A 27,329-nucleotide genomic window follows, 5' to 3' on the forward strand; every position below is an offset into this window, starting at 1 on the left:
CAGAGAAGCTGTTTGCTGATCACCTGAACTTTGCCTGTTCCTGGTTTTGAGTTTTCATTCAGGGCCAGAATTCATTTAAAAATGTAAGATCAGCAAAAGCTTGTTGATTTTCGTGATGTAAAAGAGGATGGACGTGCGAGTGTAAACTGTGTGAGAGGTTACACAACTAGATAAATATCTCAGTTCAGTCTTTCAGATCAATCTGAGTGTTTTAGACATTAAGAGTTACTATCGTGGGCTTTTCAGTGAACCGATGAAGAAAATGTTCCTCAAATTAGTTTTGCTCTGTTTGTGTTTGTGGCGTCTGGATGGTGAGTTTTAAAACATTATTTATATTTCTGTTTTGATGTGATAAATTACTGGTTAAATTATAGAATATTAATCACTTCACATTTAAATGATTAAAAGTATTTTAGTGAAGCTTCATCAAACCAACATCAAGTGATTTTAAAGCTTTAATCTGTGAAAAAGTTAGAGAAGATTAACATTCAATGATAGAGAACACAGGCAAATGGAAACAGAGAGAAAACTAAACCTAAACAGAGCAAACATGTTACAGTTAGTCTCATAGAGAAATAATTAAACTGTGATTTTACTCTGAGATCAAGCTTGAATTCAGCTTCTTCATGGATTTATTAAATAAAATATTATTAATAATATGAAGCTCAGAGACTCAAGAGCATTAGTTTTACATAAAAGTCTCTTTTTTAGTCATTGTTCCATAAATAGTTCTACCAGAAAGACTCAGGAGGCAAGAGAACGTATGAATAAGATTTATTTAACAGTTGTATGCAAATTAGTATCAAATAGATGAAATGATAAAGTTCTTTGTTGCAGGAAAATCGATGGGCAGGGACGAGAATGACTTTAGGTTCTCCGATGATTGTCATGTGAGGGACTGGTTCCTACTTGATGGTGTTGGGAAGGATGGGAGTGAACGCCGGGGTAGGTATCTGTGAACGTGGTAATGGGTGTTAACAGGACTTATATACTTCATATGTTGAGTGATGATTGGCTAGATCTGTGGTTAATGAATGAAGTGACGTTTGAGTCTTCCCGGTAGAACTTGCGCTAGAGCAGCCATTTCTCTTTTCATTCATCATATTAGTCTTTGAACTGCTGCAGAATATTATTCACTTCTCATTTAAATTATTACTGTAAAAGTATTTTAGTGAAGCTTCATCAAACCAACATCAAGTGATTTTTTGCTGAGAGTTTTTTATAAACTCTGATCTTACTGAAATGAAGAATTATTATTATATTCGGTGGAGGTTTGGAGATGAATACACTTTAATAGCTGAAATCAATAACAACATAATCACTGTATATGATGATGTTCTTGATGGGAGATTCAGAGACAGACTGAAGCTGGACAAACAAACTGGATCTCTGACCATCACAAACACCACAACTGAACATGATGGAGATTATAAACTAAAGATCAACAGTGAGATCAAGAGATTCAGGCTCTCTGTCTTTGGTGAGTTAAATATTTGTTTCACTTGTTTTTTTTTTTGTTTGTTTTTTTTGCTTTGTTTTTTTATCAGCACAAAGATACAATTAATAATTCAAACTCCATTTTGCTTTTGGTGTTTAATGATGATATTCATTTTAAATTTTACTATTTACTTTTATAAATCATTAACTGATTATCTTAAAGGGGGGGTGAAATGCTATTTCATGTGTAACCAGAATGAGTATACTATGCCTTTAAGTTGGCAGGTGAGGTGATTGGGTCGGCCGCATTTAAAGTCTCGCGGGTGTCAATGAAAGAGCGTTTGTTCTCATTCTCTGCTTGATGCACGAGTGTGCGTGGTCTCTCCTTTTACTGGCGCGTTGGAAGAACTGCTTGTGTGTTAGTGCTGTACCTGGATTCAATGTGAGTAAACAAGTTTTTTATGAGTTGATCTTAATAGGAGAGATGTTAGTATAATGTTCCCGCAAATGTGTCTTAGGATTATTCCTGCGCTGATGACCTGTTGATCGGAGAATGCAGTGTGCGTGTTACTCTGCGTTTGGGCTTGGCTACTTGTGAATGTATTTTAGGATCATTCCTGTGCCGATGACTTGTTGATCTGAGAAGGCTCGACGTGAGTGCATGGTTAAGTTTATTAATGATTTATGTAAAGGGTGGTGCTAAAGACCTAGAATGTGTATTTTTAGGATCATTGGTGCCTGCATTGACGGACGCTGTAAGGAATAGACTGCGTTACAACTCACTTTTGCCTCTCATTGAGACCGTTATGTCTCAGCCAACCAAGTGAACTATAGTGTATTGAGTACGTGAGTATTTTATACGTTTGTTTTAAGGTAGAATATGTTGATTCCTATGTGTAATAAAATGTGAATTGGTTTTAATTACAGGTTTCAAAACCTTCTTTGGGCGGTGGTCATCGTTTCTTTTCCCACTGAAATCGAGATTTTGTTTTCTTTCGTTAATTGGATAATCATGTCATTGTTGTAGCGGTTTGGTATTCATTTTTTGAAATCTTTCTGTCTTATTTACTGGTGTACCACTGTATGGGAGGTCTTATTGGTTTGTATGTTTGATATATGGTTTGATTGGTTTTGATTTTTATTGGGTTGATTTTGGTTTCCTCCCATGTGGTGTGTTTTCCAGTTTATGATTTGTTTGATTTGTTTTATTTTGAGTGCCATATCTATCATTGTCTTCTGTTATATAATTTAATTTACATTATAATTTTTCAGCTTAATTCAAATGTTAGATACACCATTTGTGTTTCTTTAATTTATCATATTTTTTAAATAATTTAATTCTGATTGTTTGGTGCATTGTTTTCATTTTTTGCTTTTTGTTTAATGTTTTCTTAAATTTAGTGGGGTTGTTGTGGTATGTGTGTTTGGTTCTTTTTGAGGTTTTGGTTTGTTTTATTCTCGTAAGTTTGTGAAATATTTTTTTGAACGACAGTGCTACCAATCATGTTATTCCAACCACCATATCTGTGAAGGATTGTATCTGTCATTTTAATAAATTATCAAATTTTTGCACTCCGGCTTCTGGTTCATTTATTTGAACTGCCTGTGTTAAAATCATCATTGTTAGGGTCCCCCATCCCAGAAAAGTGGGGGTGGCGTAGTCAATTTGGTCGACATCTCTACCAGCTATTTGGTAAAGGTCACACATGCATACTGAGTTTTTTACACTGTTAAAGAGTTGGATTCCCATGCTAAACATGGACAAAGTTTCAAAAATTAAATTGTACGTTTGAAGGAGTATTTCTGAGCCAAAAATTGTCCTTCCGGTTTGTCACAAGTTTCGGAAAGTTTTTTTCGATTATGGGTATGTGTGACGTCAGATGTAGCGGAATTTCCTTATACGGGTCCTAAGGGCACTTCTCCGGAAGGACGCGGGCGCGCGCGCAACCGTAGACCAGAGCAAGAGAGCGAAAGCAGTTCGCCATCAAAGCGCCCTGCCCGGCTTTTGGGAAGTCAATGTCACCAAAGAAGTGTGTTTTTGGTTGCCAGGGCAAGACAACCCTGCACAGATTCCCAAAGAACCCAGCGCTAAGGGACCAGTGGATGGAGTTTGTTTTTCCTGAGCATAAACGGAGTTGTGTAGACTGTTTGTTCCCTGCATTTCGACGATGATTGTTTTATAAACAAAGCCCAGATCGACGGATTTGCAGATCGTCTAATGCTTAAGGATCGAGCAGTCACAATGATAAAGGTTCGGTGAGTAAAACTGCTTCTATTGTCTCTGTGTGTTGTTAGCTCGGCGCGTTAGCTCAGCTTTAGCTTCGCCCACACGGCCCGCCTCCAGCCGCTCGTTTTTTTCCGGAAAGACTCAGTACAGCCTATCTTTCTGAATATAAATATAATAAAACTAAAGACTTTTTGGAGATATGAAGGATGCAATACTTCTCTATAGGTACTCAAGATTAACAGGAGATTGAGTGAAAATGAGCATTTCACCCCCCCCCCTTTAATCTGTGACAAACCCTGTTCTCTCTCTCTCTCTCTCTCTCTCTCTCTCTCTCTCTCTCTCTCTCTCTCTCTCTCTCTCTCTCTCTCTCTCTCTCTCTCTCTCTCTCTCTCTCTCTCTCTCTCTCTCTCTCTCTCTCTCTCTCTCTCTCTCTCTCTCTCTCTCTCTCTCTGTGTGTGTGTGTGGTGATTCAGTCCAGGAGTCAGTGAAGGAGGGAGATTCAGTCTCTCTAAACTCTGATCTTACTGAAATGAAGGATGATGATGTGATTCAGTGGAGATTTGGAGATGAAAACACTTAGCAGAAATCAATAAATGGTTCGACAGAATCACTGTATATGATGATGTTCTTGATGGGAGATTCAGAGACAGACTGAAGCTGGACAATCAAACTGGATCTCTGATCATCACATACACCAGAGCTGAACATTCTGGAGATTATAAACTACTGAAGTTTTCAGGAAGAAGAAGTTTCTCACCAAAATCATTCAGAGTTTCTGTCTATGGTGAGAAGAGATCATTTGTCTTCTTCAAATATTTTTATTTACTATTTACATGTTGAATTCTTTAAATCATTTTATAGTTTGAGATGACAGACTGTATAAAAACTCACTTGGAATATAAGATTATTGATTAGATTTGATCATATTTCTGTGTATTCAGAAATAATAGTTGATGTCAGCACTGATTAGGGCTTGCACGGACTAGTCGAGAGATCGACTACTTCAACCACTATTCGGCGCTGTTGGAAACAATCGACTACTCGAGCGCCCATTAGCCATAAATGAATTCAAAATTGCGAACATCACCAACAGACACCACACATCAGATGTGTGGAAGTGTTTCATCAAGGATGACAAAAATATCGTAATTTGCCAACTCTGTAAGGGGCCGTTCACATATCACGTCTAAAAACGTGATTTCTAAAATGATTTCTAGCCCTTGCATTAGCTTTACTAGGCTACTAGATATATTTATGGAGATGAGAAATAAAATCCCGCCGTGTACAGCTATGATCAGCTGTTCGGCCGAGCTTTAGATGTTGTTACAGAAATGCAAGCTTATCGGTTGGTTTTTGTCTCATGACCTGCGGTGCGCTTGTGGCATTCTGAAAAGTTGAGATGTTTTCATTTCGCCGTGGCATAGGCGCGCCTGGAAAAACAAGGATATGAACTGGGCTAATAAACATTTATTGACAAGAACTATTTCTAGTATGTCTTTTTATTTACAGTCGCATGAAACACGAGTAGTCGAGTAACTCGAGTATTGTTTTGATAAGAAATCGACTTGCAGAAATCAGTAGTCGTGCAACCCCTAGCGCTGATATTAGTGTTTATTGACTGATTGACAGTTTGATGTGTTTATTTCTCAGACTCTGAGAACAACTGTTGTGGTCCTACTGAAGCTGTGATCCGATTGGTCCTCTCTGCTCTGGTGGGCGTGGCTACTGTCATTATAGAGCTGGTAAGTCCCGCCCATCCGTAAAACCCCACTGGACCTCTAGGTTGAAAAATCGTCAATGCAAGTGAATGGGAGAAAATAATTATTTTCTGGTCCCGTTTGAATTGTGCCATGAATGTGAACATATGTTGTCTGTGAATTTTTTATATAATTTTTCATGTTACGAGTTTGACAGTATATGGTATGATTCTTCGGCTAGCAGTTGTGGAAAAGGCATAACGAGAAAGACTACATGTCGCCTATGTGATGTCACCCCATAAAGTTGACTTACCCGTGGTTTTCGCCAACCTCAACGATTTTGTCCTCTCCCTGAAAGAAGGCGGTGAAGTGCACCAAAGACAGCCATGTTTAGCGGGATCCGTGAGCTAGTGTCCGTGTGCGAGTGGTGGTGACGTTTCAAACGCGTCGAAAGCAGCGAAGAGTTGTAGTCCACAAAGTGCTCACACACAAAGTCTACCCGTATCAAACTTCTACCCGCTAAATTGTTGCATTCTTTACACGAAAGATTATATAAAAAATTCACAGACAACATATGTTCACATTCATGGCACAATTCAAACGGGACCAGAAAATAATTATTTTCTCCCATTCACTTGCATTGACGATTTTTCAACCTAGAGGTCCAGTGGGGTTAGCGGAAGGGGCAAATATTTGACTTACCAGCTCTATTGTGTTTTAAGAGCTGAACGAGATCAAGCACATATTCACACATCAGGTACATAATTGATGATGTAATTTCTCACAGACTAATTTTGCATATATTAATGTATGTCAGATATATTTATGCCTTAATATGATCATCTTTTCAGGAAGTATTGAAATCTAAAGCAAAATGCTGAAATTTAAAGGTTCTTCAAGTGTGTTTTCTGTTTTAGTGTTTTTTTTTTTTTGGTCATAATTAACACTGAATATTTGAGCTTGATTATTTTGGGATTTAAAAAATAAAGTCTTTATTGTTTATATCTCTGTCAGATGTGAATGAAAGTGAATGAAAAAAAAGTGAATAGAGAGACACAGATCTCACTTTACTGCTGTGTATTTGCTGTATGTTTTTTCTTGCCTTTATCAATAAAGTTTCTCACTCTGAGGTTCAAGAGTCTCTCCATGTTTAATTACATTTATTATGTTCAGTGCGTCCTCGGTTTCAGTGTTTTTGTGTGAGCGTCTCACTAATGCGTGTTCACTCTGAACAAAGTGAGCATTTAGAGCGTCACATCAGGGTCATTATCCATAGCTGTTAAATATTAATCATATGAAGATATCAGAGAACACTTTCATACACACAGTTATAGCAGGCGATCTGTTCCTGCTCCATAAAACCATTAGAGAAACTCTGAAATCAGTCTGAGAGGAGAAACAATCGAGACATTTGATCAGAAATGAACAACAAACGTCCTGAAGAGAGTTACAGGAGAGAGCAGAGACAAACACTCACAGGATCTCATGACAAGATCAAACTGTTACTTTAACCCTTTCATGCATGAATTATGATATCCTCAGTCAGGATTTTTTTCCTATGTGTTTTTATTGCTCTTAGGGCATGAAAAACAAGAATTGATTTTTATTTAATTTTTTTACAAATTTTTCAAAGAGATCTTCAGATGTCCACTTGAGTGGACAGCATGCATTTGGTTTAAACTTAAGATGTACTAGATTTAATATAAGACAATAATCAAACACATAAAGTATGTGAATTTAACGAACTAATCAATACAATTATATCAAATCATGTGAAAACTATAAAATATATACAAAACATCTAAATGCAAAATATTGCAAAGGCTTCATACAACTTCATACAAGTTGCACTTGGCGTATCTTTGATATCAGAACATGAGGACATGATTCCATCAGATTTTTCTACAGTCTGTCAAGGTACAACTGTGGAAACCACTCAGATGCTCCCTCCAGTGCAACAGAGTATGGAGATTTACCCTTATTAGCTGATAATTCTGATTATGTTCAAGATGGACATGCACATTTCTATCATAGCCCTCCTCTGAGAAAACCTAGCGATACGTTTTTTCAATCTCATCTGAAATGATCAGTGTTGGGGGTAACGCACTACAACTAACATGCATGACCCATTCAGATTACTTTTTTGATGTTACAAGTAAAGTAATGTGTTACAAGTAACATGCATTACCTAATCAGATTACTTTTTGATCTAACAGGTAATTAACTACAAGTAATGTGCATTACCTAATCAGATTACTTTTTTATGTAACAAGTAAAGAAACGCATTACAAGTAACATGCATTACATAATCAGATTACTTTGTGATGTTATGAGTAAAGAAATGCATTAAAATAATGCATATTACATAATCAGATTACTTTTTGATGTTATGAGTAAGGAAACGCATTACAAGTAACATGCATTATGTAATCAGATTACTTTTTGATGTTATGAGTAAAGAAACACATTACAAGTAACATGCATTACGTAATCAGATTACTTTTTGATGTTATGAGTAAAAAAACACATTACAATAACGTGCATTATGAAATCAGATTACTTTTTGATCTAACAAATAAAGTAATGCATTACAAGTGTCATACATATGTAATCACATGACTTTTTTCAATGTCAATGAACATTACTTTCTAATAATACAAGTACATTTATTTACAGTAAAAAAGTCACTGCAGATTAAGTTTTTAAGTTTTAAATTTCAAAAACAATATTCACATTATAATTATGAATTGTAGCTGAAATATAGCAGTTGATGCATGACGCCCACTACAGTGGACATGTGATTAATCAGAGTTTTCTCTCAATCTAAAATCAAAACTTGGAAAATTTTACTGTGATATGACTCATTAGATATTGCTTGATGCTGCAATATTTTTTTTACCACCAATAGTCTCCTAGATTCGAAGGAATGGGTGGATATTCTGGAGCAACTTGGCATGTCTGACTGACCCTTGGCCATCTTAGTTTGGAGGGGGGAAAAATCGAAACACAAAGGCTTGCCACTTGATTGCAATTTATAGGATGATGCACAAGGGTCCAATGAAGAGATTGATGTGCAACTTTGCCATAAAAACCCGTGCAAATTCAAGAAAATGCATTTTTAATAGCTGTCCACTGTAGTGACTACTATGCGTGAAAGGGTTAAGATGTTTTTAACATGTTATCGGTCAGTTTATTTCTGTTGAAAGTCACACCATTGACTTACAGGAATTGGAGGCGTACTGGAGCTCAAAGTGACAAACTGACGATGTTCAGAGTGTGATTTTTATCAGCAGAGAAAGTGCTAGACAGTCACACCCATTAACACTTAAAGATGTGCAGTTATTTTAACTGATTGTAGAGTTTCACTTCACTTTACTACAGAGCAGCTTCACATCAGCGCGTCTGTTTATCACTGAACCAGTTTTGAAGAGTTTGTCTTTTCATATTTGTGGACTGAAACCGATGAAGATGTTTCTCCCTGTTTTGCTCTGCTTGTGTTTCTGGCGTCTGGATGGTGAGTTTAAATGTGTTTTTATGACTTCGGTTGTTTCTGTTCTGATATCATGTGGTTACAAAATATTCACTGTTATTCTCATATAGAAGTAATTAATCTGTTTACATTTATTTATTTTTTTATTAAAAGTTTAAATTCAGGTTTATACTCAGTTATTAGGGATTGATTTAATGAAATAAAATATTTCTGTCAGGAGGGACCACTATCGTCAAATACGATAGAGCATTAGCATATAGTTAGGATTGGCGGTATGGTTCTGTTCTGGGCGAGAACTCCCTGTGCATCCGTGCAGCCGATAGCATGGATAAGAGCAGCAATAAACCCCCTAGGGTAAACAGAACAGAACCAACATGAAGGTATTGCAGATATCATTAATTCAAGATTTTAAGTACATCATTCGAGAATTTATTCTGATTCAAAGGGCACTCAGAAGGCCAAATCCTGACTGACGAGAGGTGGAGCTGGGGAGGGAGGAGGGTAATTCGCTCCTGAGAAACGTGATAGCTGTTGATAATAAGGAGCTTATATATGAATACAGTGATAGGCGTCGTATTCCTATAGGTAGACGTGGATCAGCTGATGCGAGCTTGACTAACGTGACCTGCCAGAACTGACACTACACTTAATAAATGTGTTCAGCATTCTGCAGAATTTTTTTCTTTGGTTTTTCTAGACTATTTAAAGTCGTAAAGTGAGTAGTATATATTAAAATGAGGCGCATATAGATTCGACAGGCATGTATTCATAATACTTATAGACAGTAAAAGAAATGGACACAGCGACCCCATTGAATTCAATGGAGACAAGTGAAGTCAATTAGAAGCTCTCTCTTCCTGATGGCTGAGATACTGTGCAAACTCAAACTGAGCTTGACGACGTAGATGTGACGTGAGCAACCCGTCTGTCTTCTAGTAGCTGTGCCAAGAGAAATCTAAATCATTCCCTTCCGAATCTTGCAGAGACGGAGAGCGTGAGTAGGAGCTGTCCATGAGCAGGAGCAGGAGAAACTTTTGCTAAGTATTCTGATGAATTATTTGGTAATTTCGACTCCACGTCCCCCCGATTGCGCGCAAGCTTCTCCTCCTGTCTATACGGTAATCTCTCTACTGTGCGACAGAGAGTCGCGTGGTTATGACACAATCGTTAGCCTATTTTTACAAAAACTGCTTCTACGGGGCCATAACGTAAGATACAAGGTAATGGAGCCTTTTATACATTTTCGTGTTTCTTTAGAAATAAATAATGGACAAATGGAGTCTTTAAACGCCTCAGATGTAAAGTTATTCGCTGTCAAAGTGATGCCAAAATGAATGGGAGTCAATGGGATGCTAACAGCAGGTGGAGGTCCGCTAATCAATGGCGGCGCCCGGGGAAGCTTCAATATTTTATGAAACAGCGCCCCCCTGATAATACTAAGCAGGGCAGCCGGTCTCGGATCCTCCTCAGCTCAACAGCGCCACACGTTCTTCCAATGTAAATCTGTGGTTGAAAATGGAACTGCAGCGCGCTCTAATTGAGAGATTTCAGACTGACCCGCTTATTTACCTTACGTAAACCTTGCTCTAGAACACGGCGATATCAGTCCGCTTCAGCTACGTGTATATTAGTCTGTATCAGGTTAGTAACTATTTGGCGTGTCTGTTCTCCCTATATAGAGTAGCGTATGAAATTAAAGAAAGCATAAACCCTTTAATTTAAGTGAATAGCCTTTATTTACAGCCGTTCTTTTGTGTTTGTTTTTTGTTTGTTCTGAGCAAGGTTATAATCGTTAACGAAAACAAGTGAAAAAAATAAAACTAGGTGGAAATAAACATTGTCGTTAACAGAAATAAAAACGAGGCATTACAAAAAAAACGATAACTAACTAAAACTGTAATGTGTGTTTGGCAAAACTAACTAAAATAAAATAAAATTATAGAGTTTTCGTCTTTGTCAATGTCTTTCATAGAGCAAAACACCGGCCGCCACATATTGCGTTTCGTTTTTCATCCTTTCCCTGCTCTCCCTCCATCTCTCTGTCACTCACGCGTCTCTCTCTCACGCGCTCACACACACACACAGCCCCTCCCCTCCGTGCACACCACGCCTCCATGAAAACGAGTGTTCGTTGAAATCAAGTTCGCTAAAGGTTGGTATCTCGTGAACACCTTTACACAATAAAAAGTGGTATACAAATATTTTAAATTCTGAATAATATTTTTGCAGTGTGTTAATGTCGACCCGAGAAACGATTGTGCCTTCTTTAGAAAGTTAACTAGTCGCAAGTTTGAGGTAAAATGCAGTTGGGTTGTCGATGTCAAAACACCATAAGCTGTGATTCAAAAATTAAATAATGTTATGTCATGTTTTTACTCTTACACTGAATATTTCCTGCTTCGATCCAGATCAACATCAAGTGATTTTAAAGCTTTAATCTGTTAAAAACTCTGTTTTCAGGAGTGTTTGGAGTTAATGGTGTTTGGCTAGTGTCAGTGAAAGAGGGAGATTCAATCACTCTAAACTCTGACACTGAAATGAAGGATGATGATCTGATCCAGTGGAAGTTTGGATATAGCATCACTTTAATAGCTGAAATCAATAAACGGACCGACAGAATCACTGTATATGATGATGTTCTTGATGGGAGATTCAGAGACAGACTGAAGCTGGACGATCAAACTGGATCTCTGACCATCACAAACACCTCAATGAAACATGCTGGATATTATAAAATACTGACCAACAGTGCAAGAAAGAGTTTCGATCTAACAGTCTCTGGTGAGTTAAACATTTATTTCACCTGTTTTATGTTTTAATCAGTACAGAAATACAATTATTATTCCAAACTCCATTTTGCTTTTGTTGTTTGATGATATTCATTTCCAATTTAAACTTCAAACTATTTATTAAACCATATCAAATATCAAATACCATATAAAAAAACCTGTTTCTGTTTGTTCTGTGTGTGTTTTGTGAGACAGTAGTGAAGGAAATATCAGTAAATAAGGGAGATTTTGTCACTCTACACAATGATCTTACTGAAATGAAGGATGACGATCGGATTCAGTGGAGTTTTGAATATGGACCTGTAATAGCTGAAATCAATAAACGGGCCGACAGAATCACTGTATATGATGATGTTCTTGATGGGAGATTCAGAGACAGACTGAAACTGGACAAACAAACTGGATCTCTGACCATCACAAACACCACAAACACAGACTCTGGAGTTTATGAACTTGACATCAACTATATGAAGATGATTTTCATTCTCACTTTCTTCGGTGAGTTAAATTTAATTTCTCTTTCAATTCGGTTCACCTCGGCATTGCGTTTGCTAACGCTTATGGAAAACCCCTTCCTCCAAGTACTAAAACCCGATAAGTTCAGAATACTCACATTTTGAACGTGCAAGGCGGCTTTAGCATATCAATATTATTCTGTGAAGCAGGGGAGTCTCAAGACCTTAACATTATTGCCCTGCTTTGACGTTAAAATTACACTCTAAGCAGTGACTCTAAAGTAGCATTCAAAAGCACTGGGGAAGCACAGCTTTACTGTTCTGCGTAACAGCGTTTGCCAATGATTGAAAGATGTCTTCATCATGATATTCAAACAATCAAAAAGCATATAAGAAATGTTCACAGATGTTTGATTTACTTACAAGTTGTTCCATTAAGTTTGCTCCGGTCGCTTGCGAGTGTCCGCCAATGTTGAATGGATTCTTCTGATAACGTTGGTTAGAGTAACTGTGACGTAGTACTGTTCGGGTTTACAGTGTGTTTAATCACGGCGGTAACACCCGAAATATGGGCGGGCTTCCCACACTATATAAGGAGGAGCTTGAATGTCATTCATTCAGAATCTTTTCCTTCAGTCAACCTTCTGCAAGAAGCCTATCATCAAGCAAGACTTATAATGATCCACACCAGGGTTTCCCGCAGAAAATGTGTTAGTTAAAGGAGAACTCCGGTCAATTTTAACATTGAGCTCATTTTTTTGTACATTTGGAGTGCTGTCAATACAGAGAACAACGACAAAAATCGGTGTTGCCTACACCGAGTTATTCTATTTTTAAAATTTGCACCCTGTTGACTTCAATGGGGCAAGTACTAAACCTGCTTTTAGCCTCTTAACATCCTTGATGTGTCATTACAAGTGCACAGAAAATGTGAGTGATTCCTTCAGAGTGAACACGAGTGAATCTGACTGCAGTAGATGTGAAAGAAATGTATAAAAATGATGTTATTTAAGCCAGCGCAAATACCTGTGTTTACATCCTGTTTTCGGCTGAAGTCCAAAGTAGTCGATTGCCGAGTTCACGCGCATAGGTTTAGTACCTATGATCACGCGCGTGAGCTCCGCAACTAAATTTGCACCCATTGAAGTCAACAGGGTGCAAATTTTAAAAATAAAATTTTGTCGTGAACTCGACTACTAAATTTTTACCCATTGAAGTCACCGCACAAAAAAAAAAAAAAAAAAAAGTTTAAACTAAAGCGTTAAAATTTTTTTACGCAATTACGCAGTATCCGTTTTTTTCTGTCACCTGTTGACTAGCGTTGTATGATCACGATCTTATTAATGTGAATGCTTTTAAACCATTCAAGCCCGACGAGACTAAAGAGGCCGCGCTGTAAGTCCTGCCTATTACACACATACATACACACACGACCCACAGAAAAGACGCGCGTCAGTATCGAGTTCTCTTTCGGGTTTGAACAAACCATAACACACACAAATGATGCCAAAATGTCCGTTTTGTCGAGTGTCCTCATAAGAGCAGTCTTAAATGATTTAAATAAAGTCTTAAATGAACGGTCAGCAGGACCGAGCAGGTAATATTTATGAAACAAAGTCTCAACTTTCAAATTTGGTCAGTCAAAGAAAATTAAACAATAAATAGGCCTAACGTTTTGTGGGTCTTTAATGTGTCGTGACAGACTGCCTCAGTTAAAGCCAAGGTCAATTCCACCGACGTTAATCTAACTCTCCTGACTGCTTTGTCGGACAAAAATGGTGGATTTTGATTGGTCAGACTCAGATCGCATGTCAATCAAACTCCCTGTGAAGGATGAATTGACGCACCAGCTTTTTAAAAGCGATTTTAAAAAAATTTTTTTTTGAAGACGTTAGTTAAGGCGGCAGGCGTGTGTTGCTTAGGCGGCCGCCTTAGTTCCAAAGTGCTGCGGGAAACCCTGATCCACACGCTGCAGTGGACAACGTCTTCTCATCCCTTGCTGTGTTCTGGGGAGCCTTAAGGATGAGGATAAGGATGGCCTTTCGCAATTGCTGGGCATGAGACGTGACAAATCAAGTCACCTTTATTTATATAGCGCTTTTTACAATACAGATTGTTTCAAAGCAGCTTTACAGCGGTAACAGGGAAATAATGCAACAAAGTTTGTTTCTAGATTAAAATAGCATCACAGTCCAGCTTAAGTAAGTTCAGTGATGGCTTATTTTTGTTGTAAAAAAGTTATTAATTTAGTTCATTTACAGTATATATAGCCGCTCTGGAGAAAACCGTGATGTCATCGTCCAGCTCAGTTCAGTTCTCATTTAATGGTCTCAATGCAGGCAGATCAATAATACTGTTGAATATTAAATTAAATGCCCCAACTAAGCAAGCCAAAGGCGACAAAGCCGAAATAGGCGACAGTGGCAAGCCTTGGGAGAAACCAGGCTCAGTCGGGGGTCCACAGAAAGTACTGCCACTGCCAGACAGTAGAGGACGCCGCACCATAACGAGCACGAGCGTATCAAACTCGTTAAGAACTATCTGCGATCGACAATGCGTTTACATGCAAACAAACAATCCATTAGTAAACGGATTGACGGCTCAATCGGACAGAAAAGCCTTCATCTAAACACCTTAATCGATCAGGGTGGTTTATTCCTTTTCTAATCCGATCGAGAGCACATGTAAACACTTGATCGTACTGAAAACCGAAACTGAAAGGACTGCGCATGTGCAATGGCATATGACGCGTAGAACGAGCTGTTCTTCCTGTTAATAAAGTGTCATGTGAGATCGGATTGCCCCCACTGCGGAGATATGAGTCTCTGGACTCTCGGGCCTCTTGTGGGCATCGTACAAGGCGAACTTAGAACTGAATCGAAAGGGAACGTCTCCAGTTACTCATATAACTTCCCTAAGACTAAGGAACGATACATTGCATATACTGCTGTGTCATCTAGCTCGGCATCTTGCAGTATCAAGTTGCTTCAGTCAAAATAATGACATTCAAGTGCCACCTTGTATAGTGGTGGAAGCCCCTCTATATTTTGCGCTCTTGAACACCATTGGCCAGTGTTACTGGCGTGATTAATTAAGGCTTCTGTAGTATTTGGAGGAAGGGGTTTCCCCATTAGCATTAGCATTAGCAATATCTCGTTCCCTCGTCTCAGGGAACTGAGGTTACGTGAGTAACCATAGATGTTTCACTTCTTTTAGTTATTCAAGCTTTAAAGGTGATCTAAAGAAGCATCTTATCATGATTAATTAGTTAAAAATACTAATTAGCTTTTTATTTTACATCAGTAGCATCTAGGTTTATGTTTAACTTTCTATATCAATTTGTTTAAATGCTTTACTTTTGATATTAAAGTTTATTGACTGAGCTGATCTCAGTTTGATGTTTTTATTTCTCAGACTCTGAGAACAACTGTTGTGGTCCTACTGAAGCTGTGATCCGATTGGTCCTCTCTGCTCTGGTGGGCGTGGCTACTGTCATTATTCTGGTTTATGACATCAGATCCAGAAGAGCTGAAAAAGATCAAGCACAGATTCAAACATCAGGTACATGATTTATGTAATTTCTCACAACCCGATTTTCATATATATTTATGAGTTTTAATAATTTATGCCTTTATATGTTTATCTTTTTCAGAAAGTATTGAAATCTAAAGCAGAACACTGAACTTCAAGTGTGTTCTTGTTCCTCTAGTGTTTTTGTCATAAATACTGATGATTATTTGTGCTTGTGCTCTCTCTTTCAGTGTCAGATTTAAAAAATTCCGATTTGAAAGGCTTTTTTTGTTTATATTTCTCTACAAGACACAGAATTTTAGTACGACTGCTGTATATTTACTCTGTGTTTGCTTGCCTTTAGCAATAAAGCTTTCTCACTCTGAGGTTCAAGAGTCTCTCCATGTTTTCTTACATTTATTATGTCAAGCGCCCCCTGGAGGAATAGTAATTTTATGTAAGCAATTAGTGTGCTGTAATGTGAATAAGTCCCTCACGAATGAAGGGTGTGGTTAGACACGACTATAGCCTTTGACTATATTCACAATACAGCACGCCTCCAGTACCTTATTGCTTTTATAAAACGGTAACCAGAAAACAGTAAACGGCCTCATCTGATGGAGCTCAAATGAAAACATCAAGACTACAGCAAGTATAATTATTTTGAGCTTTCATTTGATCCAATAGTGTTTCCATGACTTTCCAAAAGGGGAAATATAGAGAGATTGATTACAGCAGTCAGAAGAGAGAAAGATGTCAAATTAACCATCACTCCCTCAGAAACACCCTCGCAGCAGTGTTTACTAGTTATTCTTTTGTAATGTAATGCCAAGGTAATATAACAACTGTTTTGATTGTTTCTCCTCTCAACAGTCTCTCATGTGACACCTCTTAACAATGATCTGAATCTTTCACATCACCTGTTGTTTACTGGAAAATCCCTGACTAAGCAAAAACTGCTCAGTGGCCGCACACTTCTCTTGTTGATCTTTGTAGTCACAGTCACATAGGCCTTAAAAACACATATGGCTTGTATAGTATTCAAACTACTTCTACAATTGTTTTCTATAGAATAGATAAAATATTTTAACACTACCCCTCTATATAATGCGAGCATTCTGTCATAGGAACTCGGGTCAATTCGACTGAAGTGTGCAGCATGATAGCAAGGCAAGTTACACAGTACTCGTTCCTGTTGTCTCGGAACTGAGGTTACGTTAGTAACCGACTGAACGTACTATCTAAATGGTTCACTCGTATTGGGTCACTAGACCTAGTCCAATCAGTCAAAGCCCAGCTACACAGATAGGACCCTTGCTTGTATAGCAGACACTCCGCTGGACCATGCCCAGGATGAGCCTCTGGTGGAGTGTGCATTTATGCTGATGGGGCGCTATAGGCCCATCAAAGCATAAGCTAGTGCAATTGCATCCACTGTCCAGTGGGTAAGTCTTTGCTTCGTGACCGGATGTCCTTTGGTGCGTCCTCGGAAGCACACGAAGAGATGCTCCGACTGCCTGAACTGGCCCGAACGGTGCAGAGTAAATGCTTGCCCTCAGAGGGGGAAAGAGCAGAGAGAGTAATGACCTGTGCTCTGAATGGAGTAGAGAGCACCTTAGGTACTTAGCCATGTCTTGGTTTGAGGATGACTTTGCCATCGTTAGGCCCAAACTCAAGGCAAGAAGCACTCACAGAGAGTGTTTGCAATTCACCCATTCACTTGACCAATGATAGGGCTGGCAGGAGGGCGGTTTTTAGAGAAAGGGGCAATAGTTTGCCGGAGTGGAAGAGGTGCAACTCTTGTCGAGGAGCTCTTGAAGGAAAGACAGTACCAGTGAAATGTCACAGGATGTCAGATCTTCAATCCAGGCGGTGCACCAGCCGAACAAAACAGACCACAAAAGGGTGTAGAGGCATCTATTGGACAGGGCTCTAGTCACAGAAATAGTGTTTAGGACCCTCGCAGATTGGACCCTAAGCTCCCGTTGAGAGGCCAGAGGTGAAGGGCCCACGACTCTGGTTGGGGGTGCCAGATCATTCCTTTTGCTCCAGTCTGGCCGGCACGTGAGCCACACGGGAACTGTGCCGACGTGAGCTCACTCATGCCCGATCTCTCAGTCCTCTGGCTCTGCTGTTTCTTCCTCTGAGGTTCCTGGGAGGAAGAGAACAGGAGAGCGTGAGGGGTGGGACCATTGTCTAAAAATTAAGCAGTCCACGAGCAGAGAGAGGAGAGACTCATACTCTTGCAGTGAGAACAGCTCGTCTCAGTGAGCGCAGCTTCTGTGTGGGATTTCCCCAGACAGGTGACGCACTCACTGTGCTCATCAAATGGGTGCAGGGGTGTCCTGAACGTGCCACACTCATGGTGCAGCATTTGCAACAACTCCACATGAAATTTGCTCTTTTAGAAAGCCGGATGGCCACAGGGGAGATTGCTGAATCAGCTCGAGTGCAGAGTGCTGTCAATCCGCTTGCTTGCATTATTATTTTGCTGATTAATTTTGTTGTAACAATGCAGGCAAACATTATAAATGTTATTCACTGGTTTCGGGATCAAAATGGATGCTGCAATGGTTTTCGTCTTATTTTTATATTTACAGAAATGTGGTTAGATCTGTTGGGTGGATAAGCAGCTTCTGCTGAATGTTTGTGGAACGTTTTTTTCTCCAAGTACGATAAACTCCTGCCTGTGCGCTTTAAGAGTGCACGTTTTCACTGCGTGATGTAGCCTCTTATAATGCAGTGTGAATTCCCCCAAACATCAAGATATGAGGATAAAATCTGGATGACCTTTCATATCTTTTTACACTTATGTCGTAAGACCATGTTAAGCAATATCACACGAGAAAGAGTGCTGTTTTTCCTGAACATCAGCATGATTGTAAATGCGATACTGATTTTATGTAAAAGTTAAACAAACAAAAAGTTAACAGTCTTAGACACAATATTACATCTTAGACACAATATTGTCTGTTTTTGCTCTGTTTCACAAAGAATATAGTTATATCATATGGGCTACAAACAAATCCACAGAAGAGCAGTCACATGTCTCTGAGAAACACACACACAGCAGTGTTTTGTTTGAATCTGTATTTTTTAACGAATTGGGTGAGTCAAAGATGATTCAAAGACCCATTATTAAATGCAGTCACTTGCTTCGTTCCTGAATCAGTCGTTTGTTTTGAATGAATCGGCTGAATTAATTATTCAGTGACTTATTCATTAAGACAGTGACTTGCCGCCACATAGTATCAATTAATTTTTTTAAATATTTTTTTATTGTTTTAATATTTTGCAAGTTGTATTCAAAACAATATCAGCATTATTGTCACAGTATGTTCAGTCTGTTTAGTTTTCATGGACTTTTAGTTTGTTCCTTGTTTGTTTGCATCAGCTTTGTGTCATCAATCATCTAGTTTGATTCACTATTTAAGTTCTCCCTTTACAGTCTGTCAGTCTGCACTGTCTGTCTGTCTGTCTGTCTGTCTGTCTGCCTTTTGGGATTTACTACTAAACTTTGTCTGGAACAAAGACATTGTCTTTGACTGCCTGCACACACCCGTGACAGAAGACCGAATCAAGATATGGATTGCTCTTGAGAGCACAGATTTTTTTGTCTTTCTTTAAAAAGTTTTTTTTTTTTTAATCTCGCCATCACCAGCACCTACGAAGATGAGACCCTGGAGTCACTGTTCTGGATCAAGGTAAATTACCATCATCCCGTCGACCTCCCAGACACCACCGGTCAGAACTGGAAAGAAGCCCATCATCCGTTGCTTGAGACTGAAGAGCGTCCTTCCCTGATCCAAAACACGGCCAAACCCAGAGCCCGAATCACCACCATCGACCGCGGAGAAATAGTGTGAGTCCCTCGCAGACGGAGAGCTCCCCCCGCCTGAGGACAGAGCTGCCCCTCGTCCTGGAAGTGGAGCTCCATCAATACTGTAATGGCGCTTTTCCACTGAATGGCACGGCTCGGCTCGCTTTGCTTTTCCAGTGTGTGGTACGATTCGGCACGGCTGGTGTTTTCTGACCAGAGGGGTGAGTCAGCGACATCAACGGACAAGGGAACAGTGAGTACGAAGAATGAGAACTGGCTGATAGACTTCAAGAAGGAAGTTTCAACTTGCACCCTATCCCATCCGGTACCTTCATCATCGCTGATTCTAGACAGCACTATGAACTATGATTTTATAATTTCTTCAATCTACATGGACTGTGCTATTCTAAATGTTTTATGTTTGTGGCACCGCGAAGCTCAGCCAGTCCCTGAGCCCCGCCGCTGCCGGAAGTCTACAGCTCCAGGGAGTCCCTGTGACGTCGAGCTGCAGCTCATTCCTCTGTGCGAGAGGATCCTGCGCCTTCGCCTCTGGACCATTTTCTCTTCGCTCCATCTCGACACGTCAACCTGTCGGCTCCATCTTGGCTCCTCCCACATTCAACTCCACCTGAGACCCTCGGACTTGCGGCTTCACCGGGTTCCCTCGTCCTGCCAGCTCCCCCTTGGTCAGTCGTCACACCATTTCTGCCACAGACATGTGGGCCGGGTGGAGCCGTAGGGGTGGAGGGACGTAGTCCAGCCGGTGACCCGCATGTTCGTGGCAGAAATGGTGTGACGACTGACCAAGGGGTTCTTCCTTCTTCCTTCCCCTTGGTGTCGCCTCTGTCTTCCATCACAACGGCTCCACCTCAGCCCTCGGGTTCTCTGGCTCCACCTTCGACGTTTGTTGCCGCGGCATCGCCTTGGTATCCAGTGCCAGCAATGTTGCTTGATTCCATCGGCTCTGTACCTGCGGATCCATCAGCCACGTCTCTGTTGCCTTAACACCACCTGGACTCCTCCCTTCCTCGTCCCTCGTCTCCGCCGTGGGCTGTCGGCACTGGCAAGCTCTGGGTCTTTGTTAGTGGAATATCTCCACCTTTACCGCCAGGGGATCGTCGTCCACTCACCACCATCCCATCACCACATTCTGCACAACCTTGGACCCTTCAGTTCCATCTCCTCCCAGACAGCCGTCCTCTGCCTAAACCTCCTCCAGCTTCCTCTGCCAGCATGCCTACCCTTCGCCATCTCTTCTCCATCTCCTGGCTCCTTGCCTGCAGCATCGCCTCGGCCACATCCATAGCACCCTCCATCCCTAGCTCACTTCTCCTGTTACGGCGCGAGGTCACGCCTACCGGGAGAGGGCGTTCTGTCACTGTATGTTCAGTGTGTTTAGTTTTCATGTAAAGAATTTTACATAAAAGTTCACATAAAATACCCTTATAGAGGTAAAAATGCCCTTATAGAGGTAAAAATGCCCAAAAAAAGGTACAAATCTATTGACCATAATGGGAAAGTACATTTCTGCCACTGCTGCAAACTAACCACACAGAATTTGAAAAGCTCCAGGAGTCAGCTGTCCGTGATATATTTGATACATTGAGCAAAATTGTTAACAAAACATGAAAACATGATCAAGTATGATTGACAGCTCACAACACTACCAGTAGATACAGATCTCTAATAGTTTACTCTTAGTTTTCATACAGGCCCATAAATGTAAGATCAGCAAAAGCTTGTTGATTCTCATGATGTTAAAGGAGATGGACGTGTGAACGGAAACTGTGACTGAAGTCACGACCAGATAAATATTTCAGTTCAGTCGTGTTTCAGATCAGTCTGAGTGTTTCAGACATTTTAAGAGTTACTATTGTGGCCTTTCAGTGAACTGATGAAGAAAATGTTAGTTTTGCTCTGTTTGTGGCATCTGGTTGGTGAGTTTTAAATGTGTTTTCATGAATTTTTTCTTTGTACTGCTGCAGAATATTATTCACTTCACATTTACAACATCAAGTGATTTTTAAAGCTTTAATCTGTGAAAAACTCTGTTCTTCAGGAGTGTTTGGTGATGATGAAGTGAAGTCAGTGTCTGTGCGAGGGGGAAATTTTGTCACTCTTAACTCTGTTCTTACTGAAATGAAGGATGACGTGATTCAGTGGAGGTTTGGAAATGAAAACACTTTAATAGCAGAAAACAATGTAATGGCCGACAAAATCACTGTATATGATGGTGGGAGATTCAGAGACAGACTGAAGCTGGACAATCAAACTGGATCTCTGACCATCACAAACATCAGACCTGAACATGCTGGACTTTATAAACAGATCAACAATGAGATCAAGAGTTTCAGTGTCACTGTCATTGGTGAGTTAAATATTTGCTTCACCTGTTTAATATTTCAATGACCACAATCTGTAATTATCCATTTAACTTTTTGTTTGTTCAGTTATTTTATTACTCATTTCAAATTTATATTTAAAACTATTTACTATAAAAATGTAAATAAACTGTTAATCTGAGATGAACTCTGTTTGTTCTTCAGCTGCGGGTTCTTCTAGAGGTGCACAAATCTTGGTGTCAGTGAAGGAGGGAGAACCTGTCACTCTCAAAATGCCTTTTCTCCAAATTCTGGATAATGATCTGATTCAGTGGAGGTTTAAAAACACTGTAATAGCTGAAATCAATGTAACGGCCGACAGAATCACTGTATATGATGATGTTCTTGATGGGAGATTCAGAGGCAGACTGAAGCTGGACAATCAAACTGGATCTCTGACCATCACAAACACCACAACTGAACATACTGGACGTTATGAACTACAGATCCACCATATGAAGATGGATTTCTATCTCACTGTCTATAGTGAGTTAAATATTTGTTTCAACATGTTTTATTTTTAATTACAAAATACAATATTAATCCACACACCATTTTGCTTCTTTCTGTTGTTTTATATTATTCATTTCGAAATTAAATTAAAAACTATATACCATCACAGAGTCATTTAAAAGTCTTAATCTGTGACAAACCCTTTTTCCATTTGTTCTTCATGTGTGTGTGTTTGATGATACAGGTGAAATATCAGTGAATGAGGGAGATTCAGTCTCTCTAAACTCTGGTCTTACTGAAATGAAGGATGATGATGAGATTCAGTGGAGGTTTCGAGATGAAAATACTTTAATAGCTGAAATCAATGTAACGGCCGACAGAATCACTGTATATGATGATGTTCTTGATGGGAGATTCAGAGACAGACTGAAGCTGGACAATCAAACTGGATCTCTGACCATCACAAACACCACAACTGGATATACTGGAAATTATAAACTACAGATCAACAGAAAGATCAAGAGATTCAGTCTCACTGTCTACGGTGAGTTTATTATTGTTTTCATTTCTTTTATAAATAAAAGACAACATTAAAGTAAATCTGAAGAAGTATCAAATGAATTAATGTCTAAATAGCTTTTTATCAGTTTAATATTTAACTTTCTATTTCAGATTGTTTTAAATGCTCTACTTTTATTAATCTTGGTTCCTCTCATGTATATTCCTCTGCTTGAATATCTTTATTCGTCCTCATTTGTCTTTATTCTCTCATGTTTTCCAGCTCGTCTGCCTGTTCCTGTCATCATCAGTAACTCTTCGCACTGTTCATCATCATCATCATCATCATCATCATCATCTTCATGTTCATTGGTGTGTTCATCAGTGTTGAGTGTGAGTCATGTGACTCTCTCCTGGTACAAAGGAATCAGTGTATTGTCCAGCATCAGTGCGTCTGATCTCAGCATCAGTCTCTCTCTACCTAGGTTTTGCTAATTTTTACCGGCGTTTTATCTGTAATTTCAGTCAGATCGTTGCTCCCCTAAGAGATTAAATGCTCGTCAGGCACGTTGGGCATTATTTTTTACGTGTTTTGACTTTACGATTTCTTATCGTCCGGGTACCAAGAATGTAAAGCCTGATGCGCTGTCTCACCTCTTCGATCCCTCGGAGGCTGTCGATTCAGATTCTCCCATTATCCCAGAGAAGCGTGTGGTTGGCGCTGCCGTCTGGGGTATTGAGAGACTAGTTAAACGCGCTCTTACTCGAGCTGTTCCCCCGCAGTCGTGTCCTAGTAACCTACTTTTTGTTCCCGTCTCCGCACGTCAAGCAGTGTTACAGTGGGCTCACTCCTCTAAACTTGCTGCCCATCCCGGCGTTAGGGGCACCTTAGCTTCCGTTCACCAACGCTTTTGGTGGCCCACTTGCGAACGGGATACACGTCGGTTTGTAGCCTCTTGTTCTGAGTGCGCCCAGACAAAGACTAGCAATAATCCCCCGGCCGGACTCTTAAGACCATTACCAATCCCTTCGCGACCTTGGTCTCATATCACGCTTGATTTTATTACTGGTCTTCCAGCGTCATGTGGCAACACCGTTATTTTGACTATAATAGACCGTTTTTCTAAAGCTGCTCATTTTGTCCCTCTTCCTATGCTCCCCTCTGCCAAGGAGACCGCCCAGATAGTTATTGAGCATGTTTTCAAACTCCATGGACTCCCCTCTGACGTCGTGTCTGACAGGGGTCCACAGTTCGCGTCACAATTTTGGAAGGAGTTATGTCAATCAATCGGAGCCTCCGTAAGTCTCTAGTCCGGCTTCCACCCACAGACCAACGGTCAAGCCGAACGGGCCAATCAGACTGTCGGACGAATTTTACGTTCGCTCGCATTTCGTAACCCCGCTTCATGGGCTGAGCAGCTTCCCTGGGTGGAATATGCTCATAACTCGCTTCCGTCCTCCGCTACTGGTCTATCACCGTTTCAGGCCTGTCTCGGATATTAACCTCCTCTTTTCGCGTCTCAGAGTGCTGATTCTAACGTGCCGTCTGTTCAGAAGTTTATTCAGCGCTGCAAACGCACCTGGGTGAGAGTAAGAGCCTCCCTTTGTCGCTCCCGAAGACAGACTCGTAAAGCCGCCAACCGTCGTCGTGTCAGAAGCCCCAGGTACGTCTGTGGGCAAAGGGTATGGTTATCGACCTCTAATCTTCCTCTTCAGTCAATTTCACGCAGACTTGCCCCTCGTTTTATTGGGCCCTTTCGTGTGTCTAAGATCATCAGTCCTGTCTCAGTCCAGCTTAAGCTTCCGAATCATCTCCGCCGCATTCATCCTGTTTTTCATGTTTCGTGCATCAAACCGGTTATTCGTCCCCCTCCGCGCTCTTTCTCGTCCCCTATTCATGTCGAGGTTTCTCCTGTCTACACTGTCCGAAGGTTATTAGATGTCCGCGGCCGGGGTCGAGGTCAGAAATTCCTTGTAGACTGGGAGGGTTATGACCCTGAGGAGAGGAGTTGGGTACCCTCTCGAGACATCCTAGATCAGTCACTCATTGATGATTTCTTTCGGTCCCGTCAACCCTCCTCCTCGGGAGTGCCAGGGGGCGCTCGTTGAGGGGGGGGCACTGTCATGATCCTGTTTCTTTCTCTCACACACACTCACACATTAGCGCTATTTCCTCATTTATGCACACACCTCCTCATTCACGCACACACCTCCTCATTTAATCATTATTCCTCTCAGCTGTCTCTCCTTTACTATTAGCCATCGCTCATTCCCTTCTTCACCTGAATCCCCTTTTCATCTGATTAGCATTCCTATTTCTTTTCCCCTTTTTCTACCTGTCTTTGCCTGAGTATTATATTTTCTCTCTACGGAAGAATGCCATTTAATCCCTGTCTCTGTCATGTAATGTCTTAGTCTTGTCGTGTCAGGAGCTGATTGTCACTGAGATTGATCTACTGAACTGGAGAATCACCGCTTGCCTCTACTCATCCTCGGAAAACTTCAGCCTGCTCCTTTTCCTGTTACGGAGCTATCTTCTGAGCATCTCTTTTCACCTGGGCTGACTACTGTTTTCGTTTTCAACAAGCCGAGACCTTATTTGAACATTTTACTACTGCTTGTAGTTCTAAGTTTCCCTTTGAGAACCATTTCTGTTTATTGAACTCTCTGGCAAGCTTTGCTTCAATTAAAGTGACTATTTCTCCGCATTTGCTGTCTGATCCTCTTACCTTCATGACAATAGTTCAAAACAAATGAGTTAGTCATTTCTGAACACTGACTCTCAGTCTTTATTCACCTTTTTCTCATGTTTTCTCAGTAGAATTAATACAAGTATAGAAGTACTACTCCCCTAGTGACTCTTCTTTGGTACTGCAGAGATATTGCACAGCACCAATATTAAACAGACCTTCTCATCTGAGCTGAGTTCAGCCGTCATCTGACCGATCGTCATTGTCAAAAATATTTTAGATGACCAATCAAATCAAAGAAGGCGGGAGAAGAAGCTGTTAGGTGAGAATTTCAATACGACGCTTCAGTTAGCACTGGCCAGCTGGTGGCGCTATGACATTTAGGCAGTGCCGTCGCCAGACCAAGGTCAGGTGGGCATATGAAATGCATGGGAGGGCATGATTATTATTAGCCTACAGTACCTATATTTATAATAACTGTATACTCTATTCGCGCAGCACGTAATCATCACGTTAAACATAATCAACAGCAATATGACCAGGTAGCCTATAGCCTACACCACATTATATAGAAGCAATGTTATGAATATCCATAAAAATATTGACTATAAAACATATTAGATGTAACACCAGAAGCATCTCTCAAACATTGCATTTTAAAGCAGTCAACAGAGGGATATGCATTGCCATGAGACACACACACCCCCGCAAATACACACGAACAGAGACCTACCGGTACTTTGAGTGGAGGCACTTACGGATATCCATGACGAACTGAAGCGAGTAAGCCGGCGAAAACTCCTCCAGCTTTCAAAAATGCACGGTAACTGTTGAGCGGCTACACTGACGTAGGCTACGTCACGTACGTAGCCTAACTTTCTTTTTAGCAAGGCCGTGATAGGCTGTTGCAGTGTAGATTCCCATCAATCAAACAAAATCACACCATTCTTTATATTTTTAATGTTTTAATGATAAAGAATGCAACATTAATGCAACACAAATTTAGCAACTATATGCAATATGTATACTATAGTATACACATTGCATATCGTTGCATTCTTTATCCAATACATGATAATATAAAATTAAATACATGATAATATAAAATTAAAAAGTAATTTTTTTAAGAGATCTGTGCCTCAAGTGGGGGGGGCGCAAGCATTTTTGGGGGCGGGCCGCCCCCCTATGGCCCGCCCATAGCGACGGGTGTACATGTAGGCATGTATGTGTCTTCAGGCCAGGGTATTTATTAAACGTGTGAAGTGTGGTGGAGATTGGACATTGTATGCTTGAGTTACAACAACTTCCTGTTTTATGCTGATAATAGAATGCTTTAGCACTTAGATAAGCACATGTTTCAACTAGAGTTTTAAAAGAGTTATTTTGCACAGATTCACCAAAATACCAAAGTCTGCAATTAAAATATCTGATTATGAACTTGAGCTTTTCTCATTAATTTTCCAAAGTCCCAAACTTTCTGGTAACCAAATGATATTTCTCTAAATGAATGATTACATTTACAGGTTACTGTATGTTTGCATTAATGTTCACTCATGAATTCTGTTGCAACAACACAGGCAAACATCATACATGTGATTTTAAGTGATTTTAGTGGCTTTTGAGTCATATGAACGTTTTTCTCTTTTATTTTATCTGTACAAACATCTGTGTGTCTGGTTTGATCTGTCGGTGGATAAACAGCTTCTGCTGGATGTTTGTCGTCTCTGTGTGTGTCAGCAGTTTGTGGCTGAAGCGTTTCTTCATTTTCTCTCCTGCTAATAAGAAGCTCACAATCTTCCACTCCACACAAAACATCTTTACACTGAAATAAAGTGAATCCATCAACAGTCAAATAAGAGTCACAGGTCAGAGGTCAAATATG

At 40.1% G+C, this 27,329-nt stretch overlaps 2 protein-coding genes across 2 annotated transcripts; both read left to right on the forward strand.

Moving 5' to 3' along the window:
- The first annotated feature begins 257 nt into the window (after window positions 1-257).
- On the forward strand, window positions 258-25,464 carry LOC307170003 (uncharacterized protein). The gene is made up of 5 exons (XM_079890933.1): window positions 258-311; window positions 21,485-21,793; window positions 21,972-22,292; window positions 22,504-22,803; window positions 23,041-25,464. The coding sequence occupies exons 1-5, from the start codon at window positions 263-265 to the stop codon at window positions 23,250-23,252; spliced, it is 1,191 nt and encodes a 396-aa protein (XP_079747059.1). The 5' UTR covers window positions 258-262; the 3' UTR covers window positions 23,253-25,464.
- Window positions 8,742-15,996, forward strand: LOC307170013 (uncharacterized protein). Its single transcript, XM_079890945.1, has 5 exons — window positions 8,742-8,875; window positions 11,312-11,632; window positions 11,836-12,138; window positions 15,510-15,656; window positions 15,748-15,996. The coding sequence occupies exons 1-5, from the start codon at window positions 8,824-8,826 to the stop codon at window positions 15,762-15,764; spliced, it is 840 nt and encodes a 279-aa protein (XP_079747071.1). The 5' UTR covers window positions 8,742-8,823; the 3' UTR covers window positions 15,765-15,996.
- Window positions 25,465-27,329: the final 1,865 nt, after the last annotated feature.

This window comes from Squalius cephalus, assembly GCF_949319135.1.
Source record: "Squalius cephalus genome assembly, chromosome: 13".
In the NCBI taxonomy this organism is placed as follows: domain Eukaryota; kingdom Metazoa; phylum Chordata; class Actinopteri; order Cypriniformes; family Leuciscidae; genus Squalius; species Squalius cephalus.